The sequence below is a fragment of the Cygnus atratus genome, chromosome 16 (assembly GCF_013377495.2).
Source record: "Cygnus atratus isolate AKBS03 ecotype Queensland, Australia chromosome 16, CAtr_DNAZoo_HiC_assembly, whole genome shotgun sequence".
In the NCBI taxonomy this organism is placed as follows: Eukaryota; Metazoa; Chordata; class Aves; order Anseriformes; family Anatidae; genus Cygnus; species Cygnus atratus.
In genome coordinates this window covers 6,395,409-6,422,060 of record NC_066377.1, presented here as the reverse complement: position 1 = coordinate 6,422,060, position 26,652 = coordinate 6,395,409, and the positions used below count along the sequence as shown (strand labels likewise).

At 37.7% G+C, this 26,652-nt stretch overlaps 2 protein-coding genes across 10 annotated transcripts; one reads left to right on the top strand and one right to left on the bottom strand.

Annotated features, from left to right (window-relative positions):
• The first annotated feature begins 234 nt into the window (after positions 1 to 234).
• Positions 235 to 25,720, top strand: RTF2 (replication termination factor 2). Of its 2 annotated transcripts, none has more exons than XM_035548516.2 (9): positions 235 to 416; positions 1,177 to 1,271; positions 1,372 to 1,465; positions 1,671 to 1,810; positions 2,571 to 2,649; positions 18,236 to 18,349; positions 20,696 to 20,750; positions 20,832 to 20,924; positions 23,740 to 25,720. In XM_035548516.2, exons 1-9 carry the CDS (start codon positions 348 to 350, stop codon positions 23,922 to 23,924), a joined length of 924 nt encoding a protein of 307 aa, XP_035404409.1. In that variant the 5' UTR covers positions 235 to 347; the 3' UTR covers positions 23,925 to 25,720. The 2 variants fall into 2 exon arrangements, with proteins under 2 accessions (XP_035404409.1, XP_035404408.1); XM_035548515.2 differs by having other exon boundaries at positions 236 to 416; positions 23,737 to 25,720.
• On the bottom strand, positions 5,422 to 14,537 carry LOC118249000 (beta-1,3-galactosyl-O-glycosyl-glycoprotein beta-1,6-N-acetylglucosaminyltransferase 7-like). Of its 8 annotated transcripts, none has more exons than XM_035548506.2 (6): positions 13,985 to 14,537; positions 11,405 to 11,538; positions 10,830 to 10,928; positions 9,277 to 10,476; positions 8,719 to 8,814; positions 5,422 to 7,889 (listed from the first exon to the last, which is right to left on the bottom strand). In XM_035548506.2, exons 4-6 carry the CDS (start codon positions 10,250 to 10,252, stop codon positions 7,663 to 7,665), a joined length of 1,299 nt encoding a protein of 432 aa, XP_035404399.1. In that variant the 5' UTR covers positions 10,253 to 10,476; positions 10,830 to 10,928; positions 11,405 to 11,538; positions 13,985 to 14,537; the 3' UTR covers positions 5,422 to 7,662. The 8 variants fall into 8 exon arrangements, with proteins under 8 accessions (XP_035404399.1, XP_035404400.1, XP_035404406.1 ...); XM_035548507.2 differs by having other exon boundaries at positions 9,277 to 10,473; XM_035548513.2 differs by having other exon boundaries at positions 9,277 to 10,406.
• Positions 25,721 to 26,652: the final 932 nt, after the last annotated feature.

The following is a 26,652-nucleotide window of genomic DNA, read 5'->3' as shown; positions in this document are numbered from 1 at the left end:
TAATTAAGTAATTAATTACATAAATAGAAAAAGAAGAAAGTTGCTGCGGCGTTAAGCGAGGAGTGAATGCGACCGCGGTCGGGGCGCCCCCCGCCGGGAGCTGTGGTAGCTTCCGGCGGCCGCCCGATGGGCTCTCCCGCCTGGCCCCGCCCCCGCATCGTAAGCACCGCCCCCTCCAGAGAAGCACCGCCCCCTTCACGATAAACCCCGCCTCCTCCCGGGAGGCCCCGCCCCCAACCGGCCAGTGGCAGCCGCGCTCCTTTCGGCGCTCGCCGGAAGTGTTTCCCGCCGCCGGAAGTGCGAATGTGCGGGGAGAAGGGGGAAGAACCCGGAAGCGCGGCGGGGCGATGGGGTGCGATGGCGGCACCATCCCCAAGCGGCACGAGCTGGTCAAGGGGCCCCCCAAGGCCCAGAAGGTCCGGGCGGGGCGGGGGGGGCTCGGGGAGGGCCCCGGGGGGTGCTCGGAGCGCGGCTCGGGCTCTGCCTCGGGGAGCCGCAGGGTGCGGGGCGTGCGAGGGGGCCGCAGGTGGGAGCTGGGGGGGGGAAGCGGGGAGAGTGGCACGGGAAAGGGCGGAAGAATAAATAAAATAAGTAAATGGGAAGTAAGTAAATGAAAACGCTGCTGTTACACTTCCGGTGTGGCCGTACTGCTCCGTGTGCCGACCAAAGTCGCTTTGAATATCGGCCTGCCTTTTATGGCCTCATGTGCCACAAAACCCGCGTTTTTAAAGCGAAGTTACCGAGTTTGTTTTTAAGCTGACATCCCCAGATGCGGTTGTTGCTTCTCCGCTCGTTATAGGAATGGCCCCGGTAGTTAGCTCGACCTGATGAGGTGGCAGGGGTGAGACCCACAACTAGGGAGAAGAGGGCGGTGGGTAACGTGTGAAGAGACAGTGAGAGTGCCGAGGGCAGTGGTTAAACGGAGGTGACAAAAAGGAAGAGAACTGACTTAGAAAATAGCTGCCGAGATGCCGAAATGAGCTCAGTAGCTAAAAACTAATCATGAATTTTCACTCCCAAGTTTTTGTTATTTTACGGAATAATTTTAAGCGTAAAGAGTAGGCTTGGTGAGGTGCATGGGGATTTGATTAATGTTTCAAGTGTTGTTTGAATTGATATTTAAATAATTTGCAAATAGAAGAGCTATGTTAAAATCATGGGTATATTTTCGTTCAGGTTGACAAAACTGCTGAATTGGTGGCGAGGTGGTACTACTGCACTCTGAGTCAAGAGAAGTTATGTCGACCAATTGTAGCCTGTGAGCTAGGCAGGTATGACATTCTATACAGATTTCTCTATTAGAAGGTACTATTTTGTAAGTAAAAGAATATTATGAGCATCAAACATGATCGCTAAAATTTTATGTTATAGGTTGTATAACAAAGATGCTGTCATTGAATTTTTGTTGGACAAGTCAGCTGATAAAACTCCTGTGGAAGCTGCATCGCATATCAAGAGCATTAAGGTAAAAAGGTTGTGTTTAACGTTAAAGAGCGCCACAAAATTTAAAATGTGCTGCAAAATCTCAGTTGGCTCGTGTTCTCACTATATGTTAAAATCGTTAAAAATAGAAACCCTCAATGAAAAACATCTCTGGATGTGTTACCGTGGCTCAGAAGTCAGCTGTAAAAAGCCTAAGGCTTGGGTTTTTGTTTTATTTTATTTTTCAGAATGTAACAGAACTAAACCTTGCAGATAATCCAGCTTGGAGTGGCGATAAAGAAAGCAAGAAAGGTGACACATACGACGACATCCAGTCTGCACGCTTTATATGCCCTGTGGTGGGATTGGAAATGAACGGAAGGCATAGGTCAGTATTGTAGTTTCCGGATTTAGATCATATAAGCGAGTACTATGTTAAATATGCAGTGGGTTAAAAATTTTAAATCAGTAGTGTTGCAACTCATGTACATGCTTGAGCCTTTGTGGGGAATAGGTGTTCTTCATTCATCTCATGTTTAAGAGGAAAGATGAAACGTTATCTGTTTGGAGAGAGTAGAGAACAATGTTTGCAGAGAAAAAGTGACTTGAAGTTGTTGGGCGCTAAACTGTGGGAGACTGACATGGACAAGTAGAGGAAGGTCAGCGGAGACCTCCTTTTGCAGTGGAACAAATTGCATCGAGCAATTCCATCTTTCCCTGTGCTAGGATAAGAATGGAGGGGAAGTGTATGTCTATTAACATCCTGTGCTAGCATCTATTTTTTGTTTTGCTGAAGAAGGACTTCTCCTTTGCATTCTGTTTTGGGCAAATTAGCAATTTCTTTTTCTGTACATATTAAACCTGATAGATGAGAGAGGTTTGGTTCACAGCGTGATAGTTTCAAAGTATTTCTTTGATCAGTAAACAATTAGCATGTATTTTTCCATCTGTACTTATATTGTGCAAATTAATATGTGCCTATCCAAAATGGGCAGATATCTTGTTCAACTGCAAGAGTGTATAAAGAGAAAGTTAGCTGTGTCCTACCAGCTGGTTGCAGTATTTGTTTTGTGTTAAATCGGCACTGCAGATACATACTTCAGACACGCAGGCTTTATTAAAAGTGATATTATGTCTTTTCTTTAAAGGTTTTGCTTCTTGAGAAACTGTGGCTGTGTGTTCTCGGAACGTGCTCTCAAAGAAATTAAAACAGAAGTTTGTCACAAGGTGAGTTTTTCCTTCAACTTTAGTAGCAGTGGGGTTACATGTAACCCACAGAGACAGATGTAGATATATATGAACAATTATGTTCACATCCACTATTGTAAGATGGTTTTTTAATCTGAATGCGCATATTGAAACAACACTTATAAATTCTGTTGTATGGTGGCCTGAAGTAATTTTATATGTGCTTTAAAAAAAAAAATTGTGCCTCTACATAGTTGTCAAAATGAATGTTTTTGCTCTCAAAGACAGTTTGGTGATGCAATAATTAGTTTCAAAACAACATTTTTCAAATGTTTGGTTATAGTTTAAAAGAGGGTGATTTCTTCGTTTGTTTTCACAGAATGAATCTGGTTTGTATTTATCAATATCTGCTATATTTGTTTAAAATGATTACATTTCCAAATTATGTTTTGATCCTTGTATTTTTAAAGGCCATTGTCTTTTTTGGAGGCAAAAACTCTTCATATTTGCAGCAATTCTGTGGATTGTTGTTGAAAATACTGACTGCATTTCGTTTTTACAATAGTGGTGTGATCTCCTTATGAAGGTCTCTTTGCAGATGAAGGCAGTGATACATGTTGCAAATGCTCTCTTTTTCATATCACTACTTTTATTTGCATTGGATTTGTGGTGACAGTTGCCACAGAGTTATTTCTCACCAAATACCCTGATATTTGGTAAGCTGTACCATGTACTTACAACAAACAAGACCTGTGAACCAAATACTTTCTCAGTACAGGTGATGTGGAATAGAGCTAATTAGCTTTAGCCTCATTTTGCTGCGTTCAGTGTTAATTTTGTTCTATAGAATACTGCTATAGCCATTTAGATAATGGCTCTGCTTTCCTGTTGCCAGATGCTGCTTTATTTTTAACGTGTTTTTTCTTTGTTTCTAAATTTGTTGTTGATAGATGGATGTAATGTGATAAGTAAATGCAGGAATCGGATGTTTTTTCCATGGTTTGGCCAGTCTGGTAATCTTACAAAAACTAAATTAGTCCCACATGTTTTCTGTGATTTTATTAATAATTAGGAAGTATATATCATAATTTCATTATTTTGCATGCAAGTGTTTTTACATGTATGTGACTTCTTCACTATATTCAGAAGGATGTTTCTACAAATGTTGAAGTGGATATAATATAACTTAGTCTGTCTTCCTTTCATTTTTGGATTTTTGTTCACCAAGGCAATGATAACCAGCCGTGAGGATGTTTTAGTCTTCCCTTTGATTAAGAGTGATTCAGTAGATTTTTAGATACACAATGATAATTCTCTCATTCTGCATTTGGAATCAGGAAGGGGGACTGTAACTTTTCTAAAAAAGATCGTGAGGAACTGATCGCTGTGCTTCCTGGTGGCTAACAGTTTGTTAGTATCCATAGCCCTAATAAGCTGCATTGACCCAGCATGTTTTGTCTTTATATGGCAATATAGTAAAATGAGCTGAAAGTAATGAAAAAGAAAAAAAAAATGAAGTGTTGTGTATTGTACGTACGCTGTTTTCACTTCCTCCCAGGGGATGAGATTTCTAATACGGAGGCAAAATGGAGAAGTGTCAGTCTGGATGTTAGCAGCTCTTTTCTCCACTACTGTGAAATTCAAGAAAGCTTTCTCAAAACAAACTATTCCTGTGCGTTAGTCTCACCTATGAGCCTAGAGAGCAATCTTGATAGTCTGCTAATTTGTAAACAACAGTTTCCCAGAGGACTCTACCGAACAGATGCATTAATGATGCAGTGAAAACATTCACCAGAGAATACAGATATCCAACAGCCTGAACAGTAGTTCCGCAGTCCTCACCTTCATACTCATTTTCTTTAAACTAGATAAACTGAATGATATAATTAGCATGTATTTACATGCTATAAAGATGCATATCACAAAATGCTGTGCTGAAGTATTTGGGACAAATTTTGAAGTTTTTAACTATTTAGACTGAAAAAGGTTGTAAAAGGAGTAACTTGTGAATGCAAATAACGTGCAATACCTTTTTACACAGACATATTTTGTCTGGGACGTTGTTTTGAGTTTTTGTAGAGCAAGGGGAGAAAACTTAAACTATCAGTAGGAAGTTGTAGGCTCAAATGTGCAGGATATGACTTTCAGTAGGCAGGAAGGGAAACAACTTTGTTCAAGATACTGGAGTTTGATGGTGATGAGTATTCTGTAGGAGGAAGTCCTGAATAATAGCAGTTCTCTGCTGCCTCCTGCTTCCTGCCTGCAGTTCTTCAGGAAGGATTTTGTGTAACATAAAAAATATCAATTTAAAATATGCACTTCTAGATGGGAAGTATCCACCTAGTGTTGGTTTTGATTCTCTGTCAGACTACTAAAATTAAAAGACCAAGCCATACAGTTTCCAGTCATTGCATTTGTAGTTGATGGTTTCTTCAGCAAGACTGGTACCAGTGTGTGTGTACGTTTTGTTGAGGCCAAGTATAATTGAATGATTAGGATAAAGAGCAGCAATGAGAAGGAGCTTTCTTACCACTCAGTGTTGAAAATTCCATGGGTCTGGCGTAACCAAAAGGGATGTCCAGCTTCAGAGTTTCATGAAGCCCTCCTGTATGAAGGGGGCAGGAGGCAGGGAAGAAGCACAAATGCCTATTATAATAATTCCTGTACTTTGTATAACTAATTTCTGGCTGATGATCATCCTACAAACCTGCTTCTTAACCAGCTTTTTGAAATGTAATCTCATACATCTCTTTACAGTTTCTTTTGGAGGTGATTCCAGGTTCAACAGACTTCAATGCACAGTTGAAATAATACCTTAACTATTAAAGTCTATGCCATACAGAACACTTAATCAAATGTTTAACTTAGATACAGAGCTATTGAACATGTACCTTAGGCTTTTTAAAGCAGAAATTATGCATATATCTTTCAGATACAGAGTTAAGGTGTGCGCAGTATGTTATGCAGCTTAGTGTTTCCTAGAACACGGTCACTTTGACAATTTATGCTCTTAGATCAACAGTTTCCAAAAGTTAGTAAACATTGGTTGCTGAGATCCAAGAGTAGTGATCTATCTACTTGTTTCACAGTCGCACGTACAGGACTTTAATGAATGCTTTTTTATGCATGTTGAATGCTTTCAGCTTTCACAGTTTTGTAACTTTTTTTTAATTGTTGTTAGAAGTAAAAAATATTTCAACAATTTAATGAAGTTGTGATCGCTCAGTAATGGGTAAAATAGTATTCCTCAATAATTGAGGATGGGGTGGCTTATTTAAGATTTTGCCTAGGGTTTTTATAGACGTAGAATTTTGTGTTTAAAATATTAAATTCTTTAAGAAAGGAGGGTCACTCTTCAATGGTTTCCTTGGATTAACATGGCTAAAGTAGGACATAAATAATATTTCTAAGAGAGATTTAGAGATCTACATTTTTTCCTAGTTGTCCTGGTCAGTTTCTGCAAACCAAACCAGTTTAATTAAGTGCCTTGCTATTGAATTTCACCTTTTCAATCAACTCAGAGGTGAAACACATTCTGTATGATGACAGATGATGACAGAGGTGAAACACAGTTGTTGTGCATGATGGTGATGAAAGGTAAAAAAGCTAGGTACTGGATTGTCTCCAAAGACAGTAATGAGGAACGTTACATTCATGTTTTAAAAAACAACACAGAGTAGATAAACACTGGGAGTGCCTTACTTGGGTGTGGGTTGGAGGGAAATTCATTCTGAAATATTGTTATGGTTAATACATGCCAGAGACCCATTAGTGTCAGTGATGGTTTTCAGAGGAACTCTCAAAATGCCCAGTGTGAGCGTGGTGCGTGGCTTTTTTCCCCTCCCATCCATAAAAAAAAAATCTTCATCAATAATTAGCCACAAGATAGGCCATGGGTTCTACATGAGACTGAGTACAGGGTTGAGTTTTTTAAGTTTCTGTAAATAAACAGAGACCAGATGGTCCTCCTCTAGGTTAAAGTTCATTTGAAAGAAATTGTTTCCAAGAAACTTGTGTGGGAAAGGGAGCACTACAGTTCCAAGAACCTAGGATTAAGTTTCTAATAAGAAATTTTTGTGTTCTATTGTTGGGTCATTTGTTGATTCATTTGAATTTTTGGAAGAATGCTCAGTCTTTAAGTTGATTTTCATACTCAGCATAAGGAAAACTAACTTCCTTGCTGTAGGCTAGTGAGAACTACGTTTGGTCTGCAAAGGATCTGGAAAATGAGATCTTTGTCCTAGTTGGTGCTAGGTGTTATTGCCAATTGTTGTGGACTGTTGCAAGATTCAGGGAAGTTTTGTTTCCCTACCCTGGGACTGAAAGCTCTTCACTCAGTTTTCCATTGTTCCCTGGCCTCAAATTTCTCACGTCTCATTGCCGTGAGCTCCTGCAGAGAATCAGAACCAGGGACTTAGAGGTAAACATGCGTTTCAGGACCCCTGCTAATGTTACTCATCTAGGCACCCTCGTCATTAGGAGCAAAGCATGAATAGTGCAAGAGTGGTGTTGCCATGCTACACAATGAAATTAGAGATGCAGCTGGCCACGAAAAAACAGTGAAATGGACTGTGTCTGAAGCTGGCTGGCACCTGCTTCTCTACAAGCTCTGCAGTTTGTCAACTTTTTTAATCAAAGTAATCTAGTTCATAAAACGTACAGTAGACACAACTCTATCTTGTGCTCTTTGTATTTCACCTTTGTTTCAGTCATTACTTCCATTTTATTACTCTCATACCAATTCTTTTTTTCAGCTGTAGACATACATGGGGAACATGTATTTTCCAGTTAAATAAGTCACTTAAAGGATTATGAATGTCACCCTTGTTTTCTGTAAGTTGCAGTTCTAGACACGTTATTTTCTTTAAATTAATCCCTTAGCAGTTGTTGTTTTTTCTTTTACTGTAATATATAGAACTGCTTATTTCACTGGTGAAACAGTAGTACAGCATAAAAGCACGAGGGTAAGCACAGTACATCACGTGAATGAAGTCTGTGGCTAAAAATCTTGGTGGGTTCTGTCAATATTTTGAGTATTTGTTTAGCTGTTAGTTAAACGTTCAGCTTCATGTTGAAGTAGCTATCTTCCTGAAAACGCCAGTGATCTTCAATTGGGACTTCTGCCTGGTGCAGTACTTTAAGTCTGTGGCGTCTCTCTAGGCAGTCCATAACAAGAGGATATGTTGCAGGCTCAAACTTATTCGCAAACAAGTGAGGTGATTCAATAATCCACTGTAAATCCCCTAGTCCATAGACGCAAATGTCTCTGATGTAATGACCTGCAAAGATAAATGGAAGCATCTGAAAGCAGCAGAAAGCTGACCTGAGTCACTTTAAAATATTTTGACTGTGCTGTTATTAATAAAAATTACCTTTTGAATTCTCACAGAGCATTGTTACTCTAGATTTTAATACTACGTGTTTTTTAACAGTAGATTTTTGTTTTTTAATACTAGATTTTAAACTTGAAGGCTGCATTTTGATTTTGTATCTCCAACTGCTTCATTGACACACCGTATCTCGTAGTGCATGCTGAAGTTCTTCTCATATCCTATTTCTTTTTGGGTGCCTATTTAATCATGCAGTGCTTTACTAAGCTGAGTTTTATGGTTTTGTATTTTAAACTCTTTTTTTGTGTGGTCAGCACATGAGGAGATTTAACCCAGAGCTGATGTAAATATCTGACAACCGTGCCTGTCAAGTAAATCCCTCCACACTTTCCACTGGAAACTGATAAGCCAAGTTAATGCATTGGTAAATGTAATAGAAGAAGGCAATCAAATAAACAAAAGCTTGCAAAACTTAGTCACTGAAATATAAAATAGATGCAATTCTGCCATTGCTCCCCTTGAATTATTGAAGTATTGTAACTGGAGGTTGAAAGAATGGTTGTCAGTATGTGGTTACTGTGACAATCTTTGCAAGAATTATCAGAACATATTTGAATTAGGTACAGTGGAGGAGGACGGATTGCTCTTTTTTTCCATACTTCCAAAATAAAATATATATGGCTACTGAGGCACATTTAATAGCTAGCTTAACACATAATACGTAATTTGCAATGAATACTCGTCAGTGAATCAAATTCTAGTTCACATTTCACATTACCTTTGCAGCCCTTGTGTGTGGTGCCTTCTTGATCTTTCCATTTAATGGCTCGTATGTTTCCTTCCCAGTCTGCGTTTGGTGTAGCACCTGGAGCATCTTTAAAAACATAATGTTCTGATAAGATTCCTTTTTACTGTTTTCTACTAAGAGGGATAATTTTCACTGCTGAAGACTTTTTAAATGTAGCATTGTCAAGTACTTATTTACAGATACTTACATCATAAAAAAAATTCATTGTTCTCAGTTTTTTTTTCTTTTTTTGTGAGAGCATAAGCTTTTATGTAGTTTAAAAAATTACTTTTTTAATCAACGCTTTTGTAGCCTTGTAGCTAATGGTCTACACCATAAGTAGTACTTTCTGGAATCGAGGTTAATTTTGCCATCAGGAGATGGGGTTTGAAGGAACAGCGCCAGGACTGAAGAAATTACCATATTTATGCAACGCAATTCAAGCAAGGTGGTATTAAGCCCCAAAATGGAGCTCACTAGCTCTCTGTCTCATAGACCCTGCAATATTGGTGCAGGAGTTATCCATAGTAAAAATAACATACATCTTACCATTTAAACGATTCAGTGTGACCCAGTAGTGTTCGTCCGGACTGTACGTGTCTCTTGACCATTCAAGCAAATCTTTTGCACGTGCATCAGTCAATGTAAACTCCACAAATTCTTTAGTGAGAATGTAATAGGCACTACCAAAATATATAGTCAAATTATACGGAGGTTTAGATTTTATGTTCTTGGTTGGATACACGTATGACATTCCAGAATGCACATATTCTCTGTAACTAACCTGTGTCCTGTGTTTCATATGAAGTGGTTGGACTACCCCGGGAGTCATATTTTTTCCATTCCATTTACTTTTGATGTATTTGATAATGTCTTTGTTTGTTTTAATGGGATAATCTTGACCACACAGATTAATAACATAATTCCACTGAATTTTGGATTGAACTAGATCTCTCATGCAATTAATATCAGCTTGTAATCTAGAAAATCCGGCATAAACAACATTTTCTCTTTTTGAGGAAATAAAAATATTTTCAAAGCAATTAACAATATTTTGTACAGCGGCTTTATAATCGTCTGATGATTTTTCATCAACATGTATGCAGTAAATATTCTGAGGCATATAAATAGCTCTTAGTAGCTTTACAAACATTTCCAACTCCTTGTGAATTGTGATAATGTATGCCAGTGAGAAACTTCCTTCTTCAGCTGACAGTGGTCTTGTTATAAAACGTAGAGTCTTCAAGACCATGGAGCAGTTGCACGAAGTCTGAATGCAGCTGAACGTTGCAGGTCGGTAGGTATTCTGGCAAACGCTTCCAATTTTAAAGGCAGCAGTTTTCCCCACAAAAAGAGCTGAACAAAGTTCATCTGGGTAAAAACCACACTCTGCTGTATTTCCGCTAAATTTCTGTTCGTTTGGATCTTCAAGAAGTGTATCCTTTAGATAGATGAAGGTGTAGATGAATGTACAGACAGCAATGCACACTAAAAATCCTGATTTTGTTGCATCAAGTGGGTTCATCTTTTATTATCCGGAGACTGTCTTCAGATCATTTGAGGGTCTAGCTCATAAGCTAGAAGTTGATCCTACTTTGAAGCAACGTGTGCTCCAGCAGGTGAGCAGTGCAGTAGGCTGGTCGAGGTCCAGCCCCCCCCACAGGAGTGGTGTGCCAGCTCTGTATGGGACAGAGTGTAATCTCAGCCATTGACGAGGTTTCCTTAAGGCCTGGGAAACTTTAGGTTCTGCTGGAGGAGCAGAATTTAATTCAGTGAATTAAGTCAGCAAAAAATTTATTAAATAAACAAAAGGGGAAGATGAAAATGCATTCTACAAAATGCATCATTCCTTATCCTTATAAAGTCAGCAAATGTTTCTTTCGAACTCATTTAAGACATTCCCCCCCCCGCCCCCCAACATCTTTGCATTAGTGCTTTGGAAAACAGCACATGCGGACAACAGTCATCCCTTATTTTTAGCATATGTGCATATCCTGAGATAAAGTTTGCTCCTGCCTCCATTAGCATTCATAGATAACTGTAATTTACATCACTGTTGGCATAGGAATTTTTCCATTGCCATTTCTTTTTCTTACTTATACCTTTCTTGTTGAAATGTCCAAAACATGATAGTGCAGCAGTCCCGCATCCCACACCTATTACGTGAAGATTTGTCCGTGAAGCATTTGATACAGAACTACCTAGAGAAAATTCCAGGGAGGGGAGGAAGAGTCCATCAGCTGTCATTAATCTTGATAGTTAAGAAAGATTTTATTTGTATTTTAAAGAAAATTCATATCCTCTTGTACCTTATTCAATGAATTTGTTTTTAATATGTTTTGTTATTTTCATCTCTAAGTATTCCATGCTTTGCAGCTGTCAACATCACAACATATTTGCTATTATGTAAGAACAAGCATATTTTTGTAGCTTCTTTATGTGAACGCTGTTGTGGTTAGAAGGCTCTAGGTTTTCATTTGAAAATTAGTGGACTTTTTTAAATGAAAAAGCAGTATATGACAGTTTTAGAAGCTTGAAAATAGAGGTCATTGGAGTTGAAGTAAGAAAGAAACAGAATTTTAAAAGCATTAAAAATACAGGATTTGAAGCAAGAGAACAGATCCCGTATAACACTAAAATATTAGGCTGTTGGGAAGGAATGTATTTATCTCATTACCCTTACTGGTATGCACTGAATTTCATGCTGAAAGAATGCCTCTTCTGCACTTAGCATTCCAGAAAGTGGCTTTGGGTGTTAGGTGGAGGATTCGTCCATTTTGTTTCAGCGTTCTGTCAACAGTGCTCCTCAGCCTGCATTGAATGCATAGGCCAAAGAAAAACATTAGGAAGTCAGGTCCCAGAAGATTTTTTTCATCAGCTCCTAAGGGATACATTTACTGTGTAAACAAGCTTGATTGTCTTTCGGCCATTTGCGTGAAAAACTTAAGCAAATCAAGTCCACATCAATTTTTTAATATTGTGTAGAAAGGAGGAGAACAAGAATGTCATTAAAAGGTAGAAGCAAGAATTTTTCCAGTAAAACTGAAATATGCCAACGCTGTAGTCTGCTACCAGCTGACTACCAGAGCCAAGAATAGATTTGCGCAAGAGCCATTACGTGCCCAATAGCAGAAGCTAGGGAGAGGGAGTGTTTGTTAGGAAACACTGGTTTTTATGGACCTGGAGCCAGAAAAACCATTTTATTCTTAGAAAATAATTGAGGGGGGTGGGGCATTGAGGTTGCTCTGAATTAGTGAATGTGATGAGATCTCTGTGATCCAGCACGTGGAAAGACCGCTCTGCACATAAAAGTTACACCGGAGACACAGAGCAGTTAAAGAAATCTTAGGGACTTCATATTTGCTTGGAAAAGAGAGCATCTGTCTGTATATGACGAGTACACTCTTCATGGTGTTTGGTTGCTTGTTTGGTTGTTTCAATTGAACACGATTTTGTGGATGGGTTGCAAAGGTTAGTTCCCTAGGGAACCAAGCTATAACCCGTTTGTTTCACACGCTTCAATTTTTATTACCCATCAAATAATAGCTTCCAGGGATGTTTCAGATTAAGTATTTACTCTGTATTCTTCCCCTTGAATTGCTATAGCAGCATAAATGTACACAAACAATTCGGTGTCAGGTAAGAGGAAATAATACCTTTCCCAACGGTATAAGTGTTTCTGGGGGATGACTAAATGATAAAGCCTTGCCTAAGAGAGCAGAATTTGATGTCGTTCAGCCTCGGGATATGTTCACAGAATGCCAGCATTGGCTTTCTGCTAGTGTTTTAACAGGTCTAGAGCTGAAATTGTAGCCCTTGGTCCCATTGTATTGGAAATTTGTGACTGACAAGATTCATCTAACCCCTATTCTGTTACCTGCTGTCAAGGACTCTGCTACCATATTCCCTCCTGCCCTTGAAGAGCAAGGGATCTTTCTGTTAAGATCTGTTGTCCAGGCATAGCCCTGACTGTCTTGCCTTACGTTAGTTTTATTATGCTAGAGTGCCCCTATAGGTATTTATTGTTATCAAAATGTCTCTCTGAGATTCGACCTTGCATAGATAGGTTTTCTAAATCTGGAGTATGAAGTTGTCTTAATTTTTAGCAGTGTTTGACATTCTTCAGAAACCAGCACACTGTGGGGATTTTCACGCATCTTTGTGGCTGCTTTTATGGGTATTACCTAACGGAGAATTGTTGTCTTAATCCATCTCAATTAAATGTCAACTCTAGAGAAAAATGGAGTTATGCTTATACCTGAAAATAGGCCTGTAAAGTATCATCTCAGTTTATAAAAACCCCGTTACAACTTGCAGTGCATTTCGTAGTTAGTAATGAATTATTCTATAGTTCATTGGTCCTTCCTGCCGTAAGATTTTGGACTGCATCACTGCATCTCTAAATCTCCTATTCTGTCCGTACTCTTTGTACTGGTTAATATTAATGGTTAGATAAAATTTAGTTTATATGACATCAATTCAATGAAACGGATGGTTTAGGGATACTTTGTCTTGTAATAATTGAATGGGGAAAAGGCATTAGCTCCTGTATTTCCGAATCTTTTTATGCCTTTTTTTGTCTGAAGGGTGAAAGATTATTCATGCGGGCCTTAGTGTAGACATTTCATAAGCAAGTGAATACAGATTCAGTCCTCTAAAAGTTTAATGTTAAAATCAGCACTTTCAGTGGCTTTTAGCTTTGTTTTTTTCCTTAAGGCCAGGTGAGTGTGCTGCATCTGCCTCTGTGTTGTGACCTGGATCAAGTAAAAGAAAAACTTCTTCATATATCCCGGTTAACTATCTTAGAAATTTTAAATCATTCTCGCTTTTGCATCAGTATTTACTGATAAATATAAACAGATTTATTGAGGTGTTCCTTCTTATCCTTAATTTCTTCCTATTTTCTTGTATTTTTCTCAGTATGTTTGATCTCATAACAATTTAAAACAAACACTATGATAGGTATTTAAACTGTTAAGTCATATGGTTGTAAGATACTAATTTTGTTGCAACATTACTTGTAAATACTTGTTGAATTCTGAGTTTATTGATACAAACAATACTCGTAGCAATGACCTTCTTGTACATCTATAACAGAATTTAAAACAGCCTTACTGCAGATTTGAGTATGTTGTTAAAGTGCAGTGGTCTTTCTGAAATGCAGATATGGCACTTTGTAAAAATTACAATTATTTTGTGCTTTAATAAAGAAAAAGCAAAAACCCGAAGTCCTAAAATCTAAATTATTCAGTCTTACCTTGCCCAAAATTAGCCAGGAGAAGGCAGCATAATAAAAATAAATAGTCCCATTGTCCTTCAGCAAAATTCAGACAGCATTCTTCATTCTGTTGCTCGTGTGGAAATCTCAGCATAAGTGAAAGGGGTTAAACATTAACGTGCATGTTTTCATTTAAGACTTCATCTGGCTTCCCGCAATGCTTAGCATATTTATTCTGCAGTAATGCTGTTTAGCCTCGGAAGAAACGTCCTCGGCTTCTCTCTAACGAGAGAAAACTTGAGCTTTTCCAAATTTCTGTTGCCACTGTTCGGAGACAGCCTTTAAAGGACCGAAAGCCGGCTTTCAGATCCGTAGCGTACATTGCTGGTGGTTGCGAATTGCATTGGTGTACCACAGGCTCTAACCTCGGCGCTGGGTGATGAGAACTGCAGGGGAAACTCGCCCTCTCTCCTCCTCCTCCTCCTCCCCCTGGTTTCTTAACTGTTTGCCTGCTGAAACTTTCTGATTTGTGGCACAGGAGCATAGGAAAGAATTGTACCTGGTCACTTCCAGGGTCTGGAGCTTAAAGATACTGGATGAGATGTGTTCCTGCTAACTGAATGTTCACTGCGTTGCTACTTTTACTGAGATTTTTTTGCGGGGTGGGGTGTTAACAGGTGAAAAAAATAAGTTTACTGGAATTACGAAGCTTTGTGGCTCTAGAAGTAAGAAGGCTGACATATTTCGGATACTTGCAGATTAAAATAATGTATTACTCAGAAATAAATAGAGAGAAAACCTGGAAGTAAATGTAGGCACAGCTGCAGGTACAGCAGGTACATCGCCTTTAAGGATCTGTGAACAGAGGCTTCTGCTTGGACACTGTAATAGATGCTACGAGCTCTGAGTGGAGTTCATGGTCACTGACATAGTATGAAGGAGCCTTCTTCCACTCTTCCCGAGTTACCTTTTCCCCATCTCTTTGCCCCATTGCCACTCTTCTTGGCCCCTCGGACAAGTGCCGGAGGTGGTGTTCGGCTGCTTGTGCCCTACTGGCCTCCTAGGGAACAAACTGCTGGAAAACGCCCTCCCCTGCTCCGTGTTTTTAGTTAAAGATTATTGTCTTCTCTAACTGTTAATGCATCAGCTTACGTGGCTGGTAAATGAATACTGATTTGGTCCTTGGCTGAATAGGACGTCTGCTCAGGCCGGTTTCTAAATACTGCCCTGTCTAAATCCTACCTCAAGAGGGACGGTCAGGGTGCGGTGCCGTAGTCCCCTAAGCGGGTGAGAGTTGGTTTTGGAAAACCGTTCATGGCCTTTTGCCTTCCTCCTAGTGGTTGTATGTAGGAGGACTGCAGGGATGAACTTAGTGTTTATAGTTTGGGAAGGGGATTTCAAGTTTCCATAGGATATTAAGCTGTAACATTGATGTAAATATCTAGCTATTGAAACATATTATAATGCAATTGAATAACAGGCAAGTAAGACTGGAGCAGTCGTGGATGGAACTACATCTTAGGTGCTGTACAAAAAAATAATGAAAAGTAGTTTACAGCAAGAAATAAGGTACAAATGTCTGCTGTAGCTTAAACTTAGTGTAGAAGAAATGCAGGAAATGATCTTCAATTAAGATTCCGTTATTACTGAAAACGAAACCAAAGAAAACAGTTGCAGTTTAAAAGGTCTTCGTTATTATAAAATGTAATCTCACTGGTTTTGGCTCTTTTTAAATACAGCTTTTTTTATTCACCTTTTGACAGCTCTTAATACCTTTGTTGTTCTTATGATTTTAAGTCTTTGGGGTGGATTTTTTTTTGTAAAGCTGGTGTGTGAACATGTAGGGTATGTAGTATACATAAATGAGTGAATATCAGATTTTGAAGAGGTTTTAATTATTACTTGCAGACCCTTTAACTAATTCCTTGTTGTAAGCATGTTAAACCATTTTGGTATAAGCAGTTTTGAATATGTTTTTTATAATTGGATCCTGAAAGGACATTTAGACAAAGATGATGCAGTTTATCCAGCATGTCCTTCAGCTAACATCCCAATCTTCAATTACCCTTTCAATCTCACATTTACGTCTACAGGCTGCTGATCTATAATGCTTTTGTCCATTCCAGAATAGTGCTCAAGTTCAATCTCATTTGTGAATGTCTCCTGTTCAAGGTGCTGCAAAGACATTAAGGAACTACACCACGTACCTTCATATGTATTTAAAGTCCCAGTATAAACAAGGTACAGCAAAGGAGACCTTGTGATATCGTAAGACAAACATCTGCCTCAGAACACCTTAGATGGAAGGAACAACCTTCCTGAGTTTGCAAAACTGAATTTTTTCTGCTTTTTATCGCAGTGTTTCAAACTGTTGGGATAAAGTCCTTTTGGTTTTTGTATGAAAGGATAGCAAGAAAAAAAAAAACTTAAAGCTTTTTAGCTTAAAGCTAAACAATGCTGACAAAAAAAATGTGATGCACATCCAAACAACAAATAGCATCTACTGGAGTAACTGAAATCTGGGAAGGTGGAGTTGGTTCTATGTATGTAACTTGCTGTACTTAGAGTATGTTTGGAACGGTTTGGTCTCTGTAATACAATCTGGCTGTTGTCATGGCAAGAAATTATCTGTTTCAGGGTATGAAAACAGGACACAGTCTTTTCCCCGTTTCTTGTAAATATTTTTCATTTTAGAACAGTTCCACCTGTGTTTTCCAGATGAGAACCCTGGATTTCTTTGCTTTTTTTTAAATGCAACATTTATTCGGATTGGAGTCCTTTTACATAAACTTTAACTTGCGAGCAATAGCCTCATATTTTTGTATGCTTAACAGGTTATGCTTCAAAAAAAATTGCAGAAATTACTTGTCACACCAGTAGCCTGTAGGTGGGTGCTGTCTTTCATGCTGTATTCAGAAAACGTCCAACTGGTAATGTACGTGTAGGGCTTCTTTAGACTGAGTACAGCTCCAGTCATTTTCACTTCAGTATAAAGACTAATGGTCTGTCTCGACTTTTCTAGACTTCTCTCTCACCAGTGTCTGAGATCATACCGAGCTGGTATTTCTAGCAGTAGCTTACTGAGTAACAATGGAAAAAGTGAGCTACTCACCTGTGTGAGACTTACTGTTCTGCCTGATTTACATGAATATTCACTCTCTTACTTCTCCTTTGTAGTAATTCTGAACACTTGTACTCTGATTATTTTTTTTTGTGTTAATCACTTGAGTATACTGTAGTTAAATAAACCACAGGACGTATGTACAGTACTTCAATCCCTGCTACAAATGCATGAGTAACCTTTCTAATCTTTTGTTCAGAAAACGTAGGAGTAGCAACAGAGACAGAATTATAAACTAATCTCGCAAGCAAGCGGAAAGCTTCTGGATTTACCAAAAGAACTTATAAAAAAAAAAATGAGATCTTAAAACAGAAGAACATTATATTCAATGTTCTGGATTTACCAGATGATTAAAAAATTGTGCAGTGAAACATCTGTGCACCCAATCAGAAAATAAATGTGAAATGACATGAAGTAGATCACATACGGATTAATTAATAAATGCACTTTGAAAATGTAAAACTTGGTAGTTTTTAATAAATCAGGTAAAGGACAGTGAGATGGCCAGGCAGGGTTAATGAATAATGCCATTTTCACGACCCCTTTTTATCTCCATAATCATTTAAAATAAAAAAAAAAAAAGTTTTCCTGTTGTAGCTGCTGGGGAGAAACGTTCCCTGGTGCTGTTCCTGGTCAGTATAAAGGAATTGCTGCTCAGGCGTTATTGCTTGTGTGACTATTAGTAAGTTGAAAGACATCTTAGAACAGTGTGTCATAATACTTTGATCTTAATCAAATGCATTCATAACTTAAAAAAAAACAAAACTACAGCTTTGAAGAACAAAATATTTTAATACTTCCAAAATACTTCCAAAATTATTTTAGAATTTGCTGTACAAATTGATGTGGGAGCTGCTTTTAAATGTGGTTATCACCAGTTCATGATTCACAGTAAAGATGAATATTTATCTTCCTTTTGATGAAGAGGAATGCTGTCAGTCAGTATTATTTTGCTCAGTAGTAAAAACTATGGAGATTTTCCTTTGATGTTTTAAGTGAAAAGCTGTATTAGACTGTATTAGAAGAGAAGAACTATCAGAAAAGACACAGCTGTAAGGGGAAGAGTTAGGGAACTTTTTGGAAGTGGTAAACATGGAGCTGTTAATTCTAACAAAGGTTCACCAGCATAAAGATCCTGAAAAAAATGATTTTGTCTTCTTTTTTTATAGTGTGGTGTTCCCTTTCAAGAGGAAGATGTGATTATCCTTAATGGTAATAAAGAAGATGTGGAAGTGTTGAAGAAAAGAATGGAGGATAGAAAGCTCAAAAGTAAATTAGAAAAGGTAATATTTTTATATATTGTTTAAATAAAGTTCTTCTCTATAATGCGATTTTTGATCAGACCGCATAGCTTATTCTGCTGATCTTTATACCCACTGGAAGATGTAAAACTTGTGAGATTGTGTGCATATTCTGTTAATAGCATTTTGAAATTGTATCTACTGAAACTCTTTTAACTAGCAGGCACTGCATGGTGCTCAGAAAATGATGGAATTAAGTGATACGCATTTAGGGGAATCTTGAGAATGTGAATCATCATTGCCTGACACTTTCAGCAGCTGAGACTTTACATAGATGTTGATCACTTGACCCTTATTTCTGCGCTTGATTTTGTCTGCCTCTAAGATTAGATGGCTTACAAATCTTTTCCTAGATTTCGTTGAACCGAATACTAGTTTAGTTACCAGCAAGCATGTAATTCCTTTTCATCAGAGTCCTCACTCATCTGTGCCAGTACGGCACCACAGGGCATGGGCCTGGGTTAGCCCAGGCACGGGCTAAAAGCATGGTTTAAAAGGACTTTAAAGGTAGATAAAGATACAGTATTACAGATCTCAACAGATGAGCAGTTGCCCCCAAAAGCGGTCGTTTGCACTCAATTTTCATTAGGAAGGTGTCTCCTTTTGTAAGTGAAGCACCTGTAGCTTTGGTTCAAATGGACTGGAAGCTGATGCTATCCTTAACTTCTACACAAGAGAAGCACCACCAAAGTGTGCTGAGCAGTTCTCTCTCGTACTGTGTCAGCACAGTTGCTCTTGGCGGCAGACACAAAATTATGCTTTGGTCTTTGGGCACTGTATGGGCCTCTGGTGAATACGCCAGTATTTTGTTTTAGAGGAGACGTGCATCGCTGGCTGGTGCAGCATTTGCAAATCTTTCAGCAGGCCTCTTGTCTTCTGTCCTCAGTTACTGATGAGTTTTGCAACACTACCTTGCCCTGTTGCCAGATGAATTTTTGCAGCTAGAACCAGTCTTCTCTGCTGTTGTTGGCACCACTGGTTATAACCTGAGATCTGTGAGCTCCAGCTCTGGTGTCAGTGGACAGTTACTGGCTTGGAGTCTGTCGGCACTCCTGTTACTCAGTTCCTGCTGTCTAGGGGAGCAGTCTGAGCCTACCGACTGTAGTTGGAACAAAAAGCACAAACTACTTTTCTTTATACCCATAAGACAAAGCATAAGGAAGATGCAGCTAGCACTACTACTAAAAATAATAATAATAATTCAAGTTTAAGTGTGTCATATGTGCCCATGCTGAAATAAGTGTAATATATACTCATGTATAGTATATATGCATACATATGTTGACAAACATCTCATAATTCAGATACCAGACACTGGGTGGTAACTTCTTATTTTAAATCCATCCGTAATAACAAAATTTGAAGCATCGTTGAAAGAATATTTTTGTGTACAGTGGAGGACACCAGGAGAGCCAAGTCTGCTTTTGGAATAGTTACACTCTGCCACCACCTTCTGGCTAAGCTTTGCAGCGGCATGTGGTATAGTATTTTTTTTCCCCAAGCATTAATTGTATTCTTGACAGCACGGGTTCTCCTAATTCTTATAACATATTGAAAGGAATTTATTTTCTTTGGGTTTGTATAGCTTCTTTGAAATATGTACCCCATTCTGAGTGTATACGGAGTCAGCTTTTGTGATAACACTGCCAACAGCTGTTTTAATGCATCTTTCTTTTTCAGTTTGACATTTTATATAATCAAAGCCAGTAATGAAGTTCTTGTTGTTGCTGCTGTTTGGTTTTGTGTTTTTCTTTTTTCTTTTTTTTTAATCTGGACGACTATGAATTAACTTGGAAAATCTGGTCCACAGATGCTTTTAAAAAAATTGGATTAGTTCTTCACACCTTTGCTTCCCAAGCAATTTGCATCAAAGAGCCCACTTATTGAAAGTTGCCCAGAAGGGTTTTTTTTTATTAACTAAATAAAAAGAAGTAGATATAAGGTGTGGGATTACTTTGAATTTTATATTGAAAAATGTCCGTACTGATTATGGTTAACTGTGTCCTGTTTAAAGTCCTTCAGTTTATTATCCTGCCATGTGGGTTCAGAGTATTGAATTACCATAATGATTATACCTCCTGCCCCTGCAAAGTATACAAACCAAAATATCAGATCTAGACAGTTCAATTTTGGCCTCTATGGCTTTCTTTAAGGTTCCTTCAAGCTTTCCAAGATTATTATTTTTCCCCTATAGAAATAATACTGAAAGTATGGGTAAATATTATGTTGGGAACAGTTCCACTGTTCCTGTTGTGTGTCAATCGAATACAAATTAGGAATTGCATATTCTTTCAGTAAATCATTAGATTTCTACTTGTGTTGTTTCAGAAATCAAAGAAATGTAAGTCAGCAGAACCAGCTTCTCAGCAAGATACCACCGAAGGTAATGAATGTCACAGCTACAAATTATGTGTACTCTTAGGAGTCGTGAAATAGGTTGATGATTTCATTTTTTATTTCATAGATGCTCCAGGTCCTTCAAAAGTCAAGAATAGAAAGGATTGTATCAGTTCCAGTTCTGGGGAAAAGAGGCAGATTATCTTCACCAAAAGTTCAGGTTGGTGATAATGCTCTGAACTAAATGTGAAAAAAGTGAACAAATAGTTCTGCTTTGGAAAATATTGCAGGAGAGATTCTTCTTTGTATTTTTGTACCAGAGTTTTCAGAAGCTACCTGGTCACTTCTTTTCTGACCAGTAGGTTATTGCACTCGGTTTGCATGAAGAATTTCTTAAGCTAGAACTTTTCCAAGTGTGTGTGTTTTAAGTGTAGTCTCTTGTACATGTGAACCCAGGTGTGAATGAACTGCAGGAATTTTCTTTGGGCTTTTTCTTTACTGATTTATACAACTTCATTCTGAAACTGATTACACACTATCAGTTAAAAACTAGAGAAGATAAACAATTTTTAAAATAATTTACTTTAGTCCCTCTCATTAAAAAAAAAAGTTAAAATCTGTTTGTTATTTTAACCACATCACTAGTCCTAGTGTATTCTCTAGCTGCCCCGTACTACTTTGAAAGGCAGAACAGGGAGAACTGAGAACACAAGCTTCTTCACATATCTTAATTTATTGTCTTCCTCGGTAATAAAAGGTCAGCTCCCATCTTCAAATGAGCCATGATGTTGTTCTTTTTTCAAAGAACCTACTGTTTTTGAACATGTATCCTAAAGGCTGTCTCTTCAAGCTGGAGTAGGAAGCTTCCTCTTGAAGCTGAACAAAGTTCCTTGTTCAATAGAAACTGTAGTCAACTTTTTCTTAAAATGGAGTTTGCTGTACCATCTGCAGAATATACAAAACTGATTCTGCTTGAATTGCGCAAGGGCTTCTGTTTGCTAGTTTTTCTTTATTCTGCCCAGTTTGCCTTTGTCCCCTCTGATATCCATCATCCTGTGCTTTTAGTAAATACCAGCATAGTAGTGACGGACTTTTTGTTATACTTTCATAGTACCTAAAACTCTTTCCACGTGCTTGTGACTGGCAAGTGCTGTGATGATAACTAATGAAAATAATAAACGCTCTTAACCATACTGCATTTCTGCATTTTTCGCCATGAAACAAGGCAGATTTGCTTGTTTATGTCATTCCAATATTGCTGTGCTTTAAGTTGGCGGGAACTGACTTAAATATGATGAGAGATTCTTATTCACACAGTTATATAGTCAAGGGTTTGAAGTATTTATTTTATTTGGAATTAGTAGTTGTTTTCCTGAAGTTCAAGCAGTCAAAAAGCCTTTTATGGTGGTTTATTTCAGTGAAGTGTAGTAAAAAGTCCCAAGCTGATGACTTGACTTTCAGTCCTCCATTTTAGCTATTGATTTGCTATATTTCACTGGGAGCATTGAAATATAACTTCAGAATGTACTGGTGTATCTACAGTAGTCATGAAGGTATGAATAAAATTGCCTGTCCTTTGGTGACTCTCTTTAGGTAATATATATTATGCTATTTAATGTCTCCAATTCATACTGATGTGTTAATACAGAAATATAAGAGTGGGTGCATTTTTAAAGGCTGCCTGAGGTTTCAAGGTGAAGTATTAAATTGTGTATATTACAGCCACAGGAAAAATCAGGATAATTTGTTTGAAGAATCTAAATTTATCTACACTTCATCATTTAATTATTCGATGTGATAAGCTGAGAGAGTTTCCATTAGAAATGTCTAACCTGCCACTTTCCCTTTTTAAAAGGGCTAAGCTTTTAGGCATGTTTCGTTTGTGATTATTATAATTGCTTTAAGTTGTTTAGGAACTTAGTAATTCTAATAACACTTGATATATTTTTCTTTTCCAATAATGTAAAAGAGAAAAATACGCCTTTTGAAATGTCAGGTCATTGGTTTGTTTCTGACAGCAGTTACATTGACCAGCAGGGGAATAGGAGGAGAGAGGGGAAAAAAAAAAAAAAACAAAACATGGGGTGGGGAATGCCAGTAGCATAGGAATTAATTTGTGAACATGGCACCCTAAGGTTTCTGGACTTCCAGCGTATGTATTCAGTCTTTCAAATCCAGTGTTTGGTAATTCTTTCCAGACAACTGTTAGTGGCATTAAAAGCAGCATTCTCCAAATACAAAAAGGGTCTGATATATGATGCTTAAGATTGCACATAAAATTCCTATGACTACATGCAGAAATTGGATAAGTGCATTTTCAGACAGGCTCCCTACTAATTATTTACATGCAGTTGTGCCTAAATTATACTAAATATATAGAGTTTCTGCAGACCTTTCTGCATTCATTTCTTTGCACGGGAGATTTGGCAAGTGCTTTTTAAAACACTGTCCTACTTTGGAGAAGGCTAAATAGTCATTAAGAAAGTTCTTTTTTTGTAACAGTAGATATAACACTGAGAGAAATGGTGTCAGAAATGGAGGGATGGACACTTCCCTATGTCAGATATAAAATAATGTAGGTGATGTTGTTGGTCATGAGTGACTTTGCACAGAATAAAGGGAGTAGATAGATTCCCTGGGGACAGTATGTCACAAGTTTGGCTTTTGTCATTTGATAGCTAATTTTCAAACAATACTTCAGGGTGATGGAATACTTTAATGTTTCTTTCTTAAGATTAGAGTTCAGAGCCGTTTTTCATTTGGAGGAATAAATGTTGTCAGTACTGAATTACAGTGCAAGGGGTTTGCACAAGTAGGAAAGAATTACTCTTTCTTCAAGGTTTGTAAATACATTTTCAGCATAAATTTTGTAAGCTAAGGACATGCTTGCTATTGAGTTCAATTACAGCATATTTCTGATAGCCATGAAATAATATATTTACTCCATTTCTGAACACATAACTAAAAAAAAAGTCTTAATAACAGCTCACAAGTGGAAAAATGTATGTTTGACTCTTTTCCTTTTTATCTAGCAGATAATGGAAGTTCATCTGTCCCAGGAAAAGTCAATAAGGCGGCTTCTACTACCACGAAGAGATCCATTGCAGACAGCGAGGAGAAATCTGAGGCATACAAATCTATTTTTACATCACACAGCTCAGCAAAACGTTCAAAGGAAGAGTGTTCCAATTGGGTTACTCACACAGCATACTGTTTCTGAAACAATGATGAGCCTGATCGTAATGTTCATTACTACTTTCCTTCCCTAAGGCTTTTTCTGTACAACTCTAATACAGAACAGTTGTTGTAATCTGATGTTATCTGGAATTACTCAGTTTGCAAGTAGTTTATAAACTTATGAATAGCTAATGAACTTATGTTAGTTGCAACTTTTGTTAAATAAGAAATAGGTTACCAGAATCCATGTTGTATCAGCAGACCTCATTCTAACATGATGGATTATTTACACAACTGGTTTTTTGTTCCCTCAGTTGGACGCTCTCATTCCCAGTCACAGTGTCTCAGTACTAGAAATGAGGATAGGAGGATATGCCTGCTGTCCTCGTCTGTTGAAATCTGCTGCAAATGTGTTTGAATTTTTCATTGTATTGGTACAGAAATTGGGCGTTTTGAGACTTTCTGACAGTAAAAGGAGCAATAATGCTTTCCTTTTGAAGTATCAATCTTTGCTCTCAGTGGAACTATTATGTTTCTTAAAAGGTCTGTAGGCACTTTCAAGTACTATACATTTTGTTGGTATATATGGAAGCATTATGTTTGTACAAATGTTTGTACAAACAGCACAGTAGCTGTACAATATTCTTATTGTACATGTTGTAATATGCTTTTAATAACATATGTTCATAGTTAATCATTAGATATAAAGGTGAGCCTGTAATAATGAGTTTTTGTTTTTCCCAAAAGGCTTGGGGGGTTTCTTAGTGGTGGTGTTTGTAAAGCTAGAAGTATCAGTATATCTGAGCTTTCATTCTTCTGTTAGAGGATCAGAACAGAGTGGAACAAAAGTGTGAGTTTTCTTACTCTTCTGCTGAAACAATAAGGTTCTGTGTCATCTGTGAGGATGAATTTACCATTCTGGGCTGAATTGAATTCAGCAGCTTACTCAAAAATATGAATATTTATAGAGGGAGAGAGAAAAACATGCCTGGTAACAGAATAGAAGTGGACAGATCTTAGCTGGATTTTTAGGAAGAAAATAAATATGATATATGCCATGCAAAACGGAAACTCGTTGGTAGCCGATGGAGGGAACCCTTCAAGGCTGAAGTTGGCCTCTGAGAACATTTCTCTTTCACTGTGTGGGCAACGGAAATGTGAGACTTTGAGAACATCTGTAGTACACATTATTTTATTTTGTGACATAAAATTCTGCACCACAAACAGCTATTTGACTGTTAACTGCTGGTTACAGGAAAATACAGCATTATAGTACTTCACTGAGTTTTGCTTTCATATCTGTGCTTTTTATTCCTTTGACTTTGATGTAAATAAAACTTGCTCTTGTCATATGACCTTAACGCGTCGTGTTCGGTTGAACAGACACACAAATACTTATTTTGTTTATGTTAGAACATAATAGCTTTTTAATGGTAGTCATTGTGTAATACCATAGGCTTTCATTTAGCCCTTTTCTTCTTAGCTCTTCTCCAAACACAGGAATCCTGCTAAAATGTTTGTGTTCTATAGCAATCAGTTAGCGGTTAAATATTTGAATCCAGTAACATCTAGATGAAATGGCCAGGGAGAGGGACAGATGCTTTTTGCCTTTCTTTATTCATCTTCAAAGAAATAGAAGCTGCTTTTATGATCTTGGCTCAAACTAACAGAATTGAAATGCAGAAAGTAGGAGGCTTTTAAAACCACTGCATGATGTTACATTGTTACCTTTGTGTGTGAAAATAGTTAATTATCCTCATAATTTATTTTGTAAAGTGTCCTCATTTATAATTGGCAATAATTAATTGGAAATTAAAATGCTGTGCTTATGTTTGCATAGGTGGTCTTCGTGATTCAAGTATGTTGAAAGAAACTGGTAGGACTTTATTATTTTGATAGGTGTAAGAAGCCAATGTTTATTGGCTTGTTGTAGAATTTATATGGCGGTGTGAGCATTTTTGTTTTCCAAAGATGTGAATGCATATATCTATCACATCAAACAGTTTGAGGTTCACTTGAGCTTCCAGGAAGCAAACAGACGCGCTTTATATGCATGTCTAGTAATCAGCTTTGTTCTCCCTCTTTTGTATTCTTTTCCTGTTTGTTATTATCCTTTATTATTTGTTAGTTAATGATAATGAGGTTACTGCACTAAAATATATACCATAGCCATCCCTTTACTTGCAGTCTAATTCTGTTTTGACAATACAAGTTAGTCTTATTAGTATTTTATAGGAGTGCATTTTTCTTTCCTTTAAATCAGTTATAAATCTTTAGGGAAATTAACGGAGTTACCTTAATGCTTTTGATTTAGCTGTTACTTTGCTAAAGAATATGAGCAAAATATAACATGCACTATTGCTTCCTCCCTTTTCTTCATGGTATATTAGGGCAAGCCCTGCCTGCTGATTTGGTAACAAACGTAACAAACCCTTCCTGCTCTTTGGGGCATAACTGACATTTTTTTCCATCTGACCTTGCTCATCTATTAAAATAAGTTTACAGCTACCATGATTTGGTTAGTATACCGATTCTTTGTATACACTTAGGTTTATTTTCTGGAATCGATAGTTTGTGCTATGCCCCTTCATTAGGAAAGATTTTGTTTGGTAGGTTACCATCCTGACTTTGTGGACAGAGTTCTTAAAATGTTTATGGTTTATAGAAGTGTTGTCAGTGACTGATGAGGTCTTTTCCTTCCCTTTACAAAAAACAGCTGTGAAGGAATGTGATATATTGTTGGCATGTGATGCAATTCATCGCCACAATTG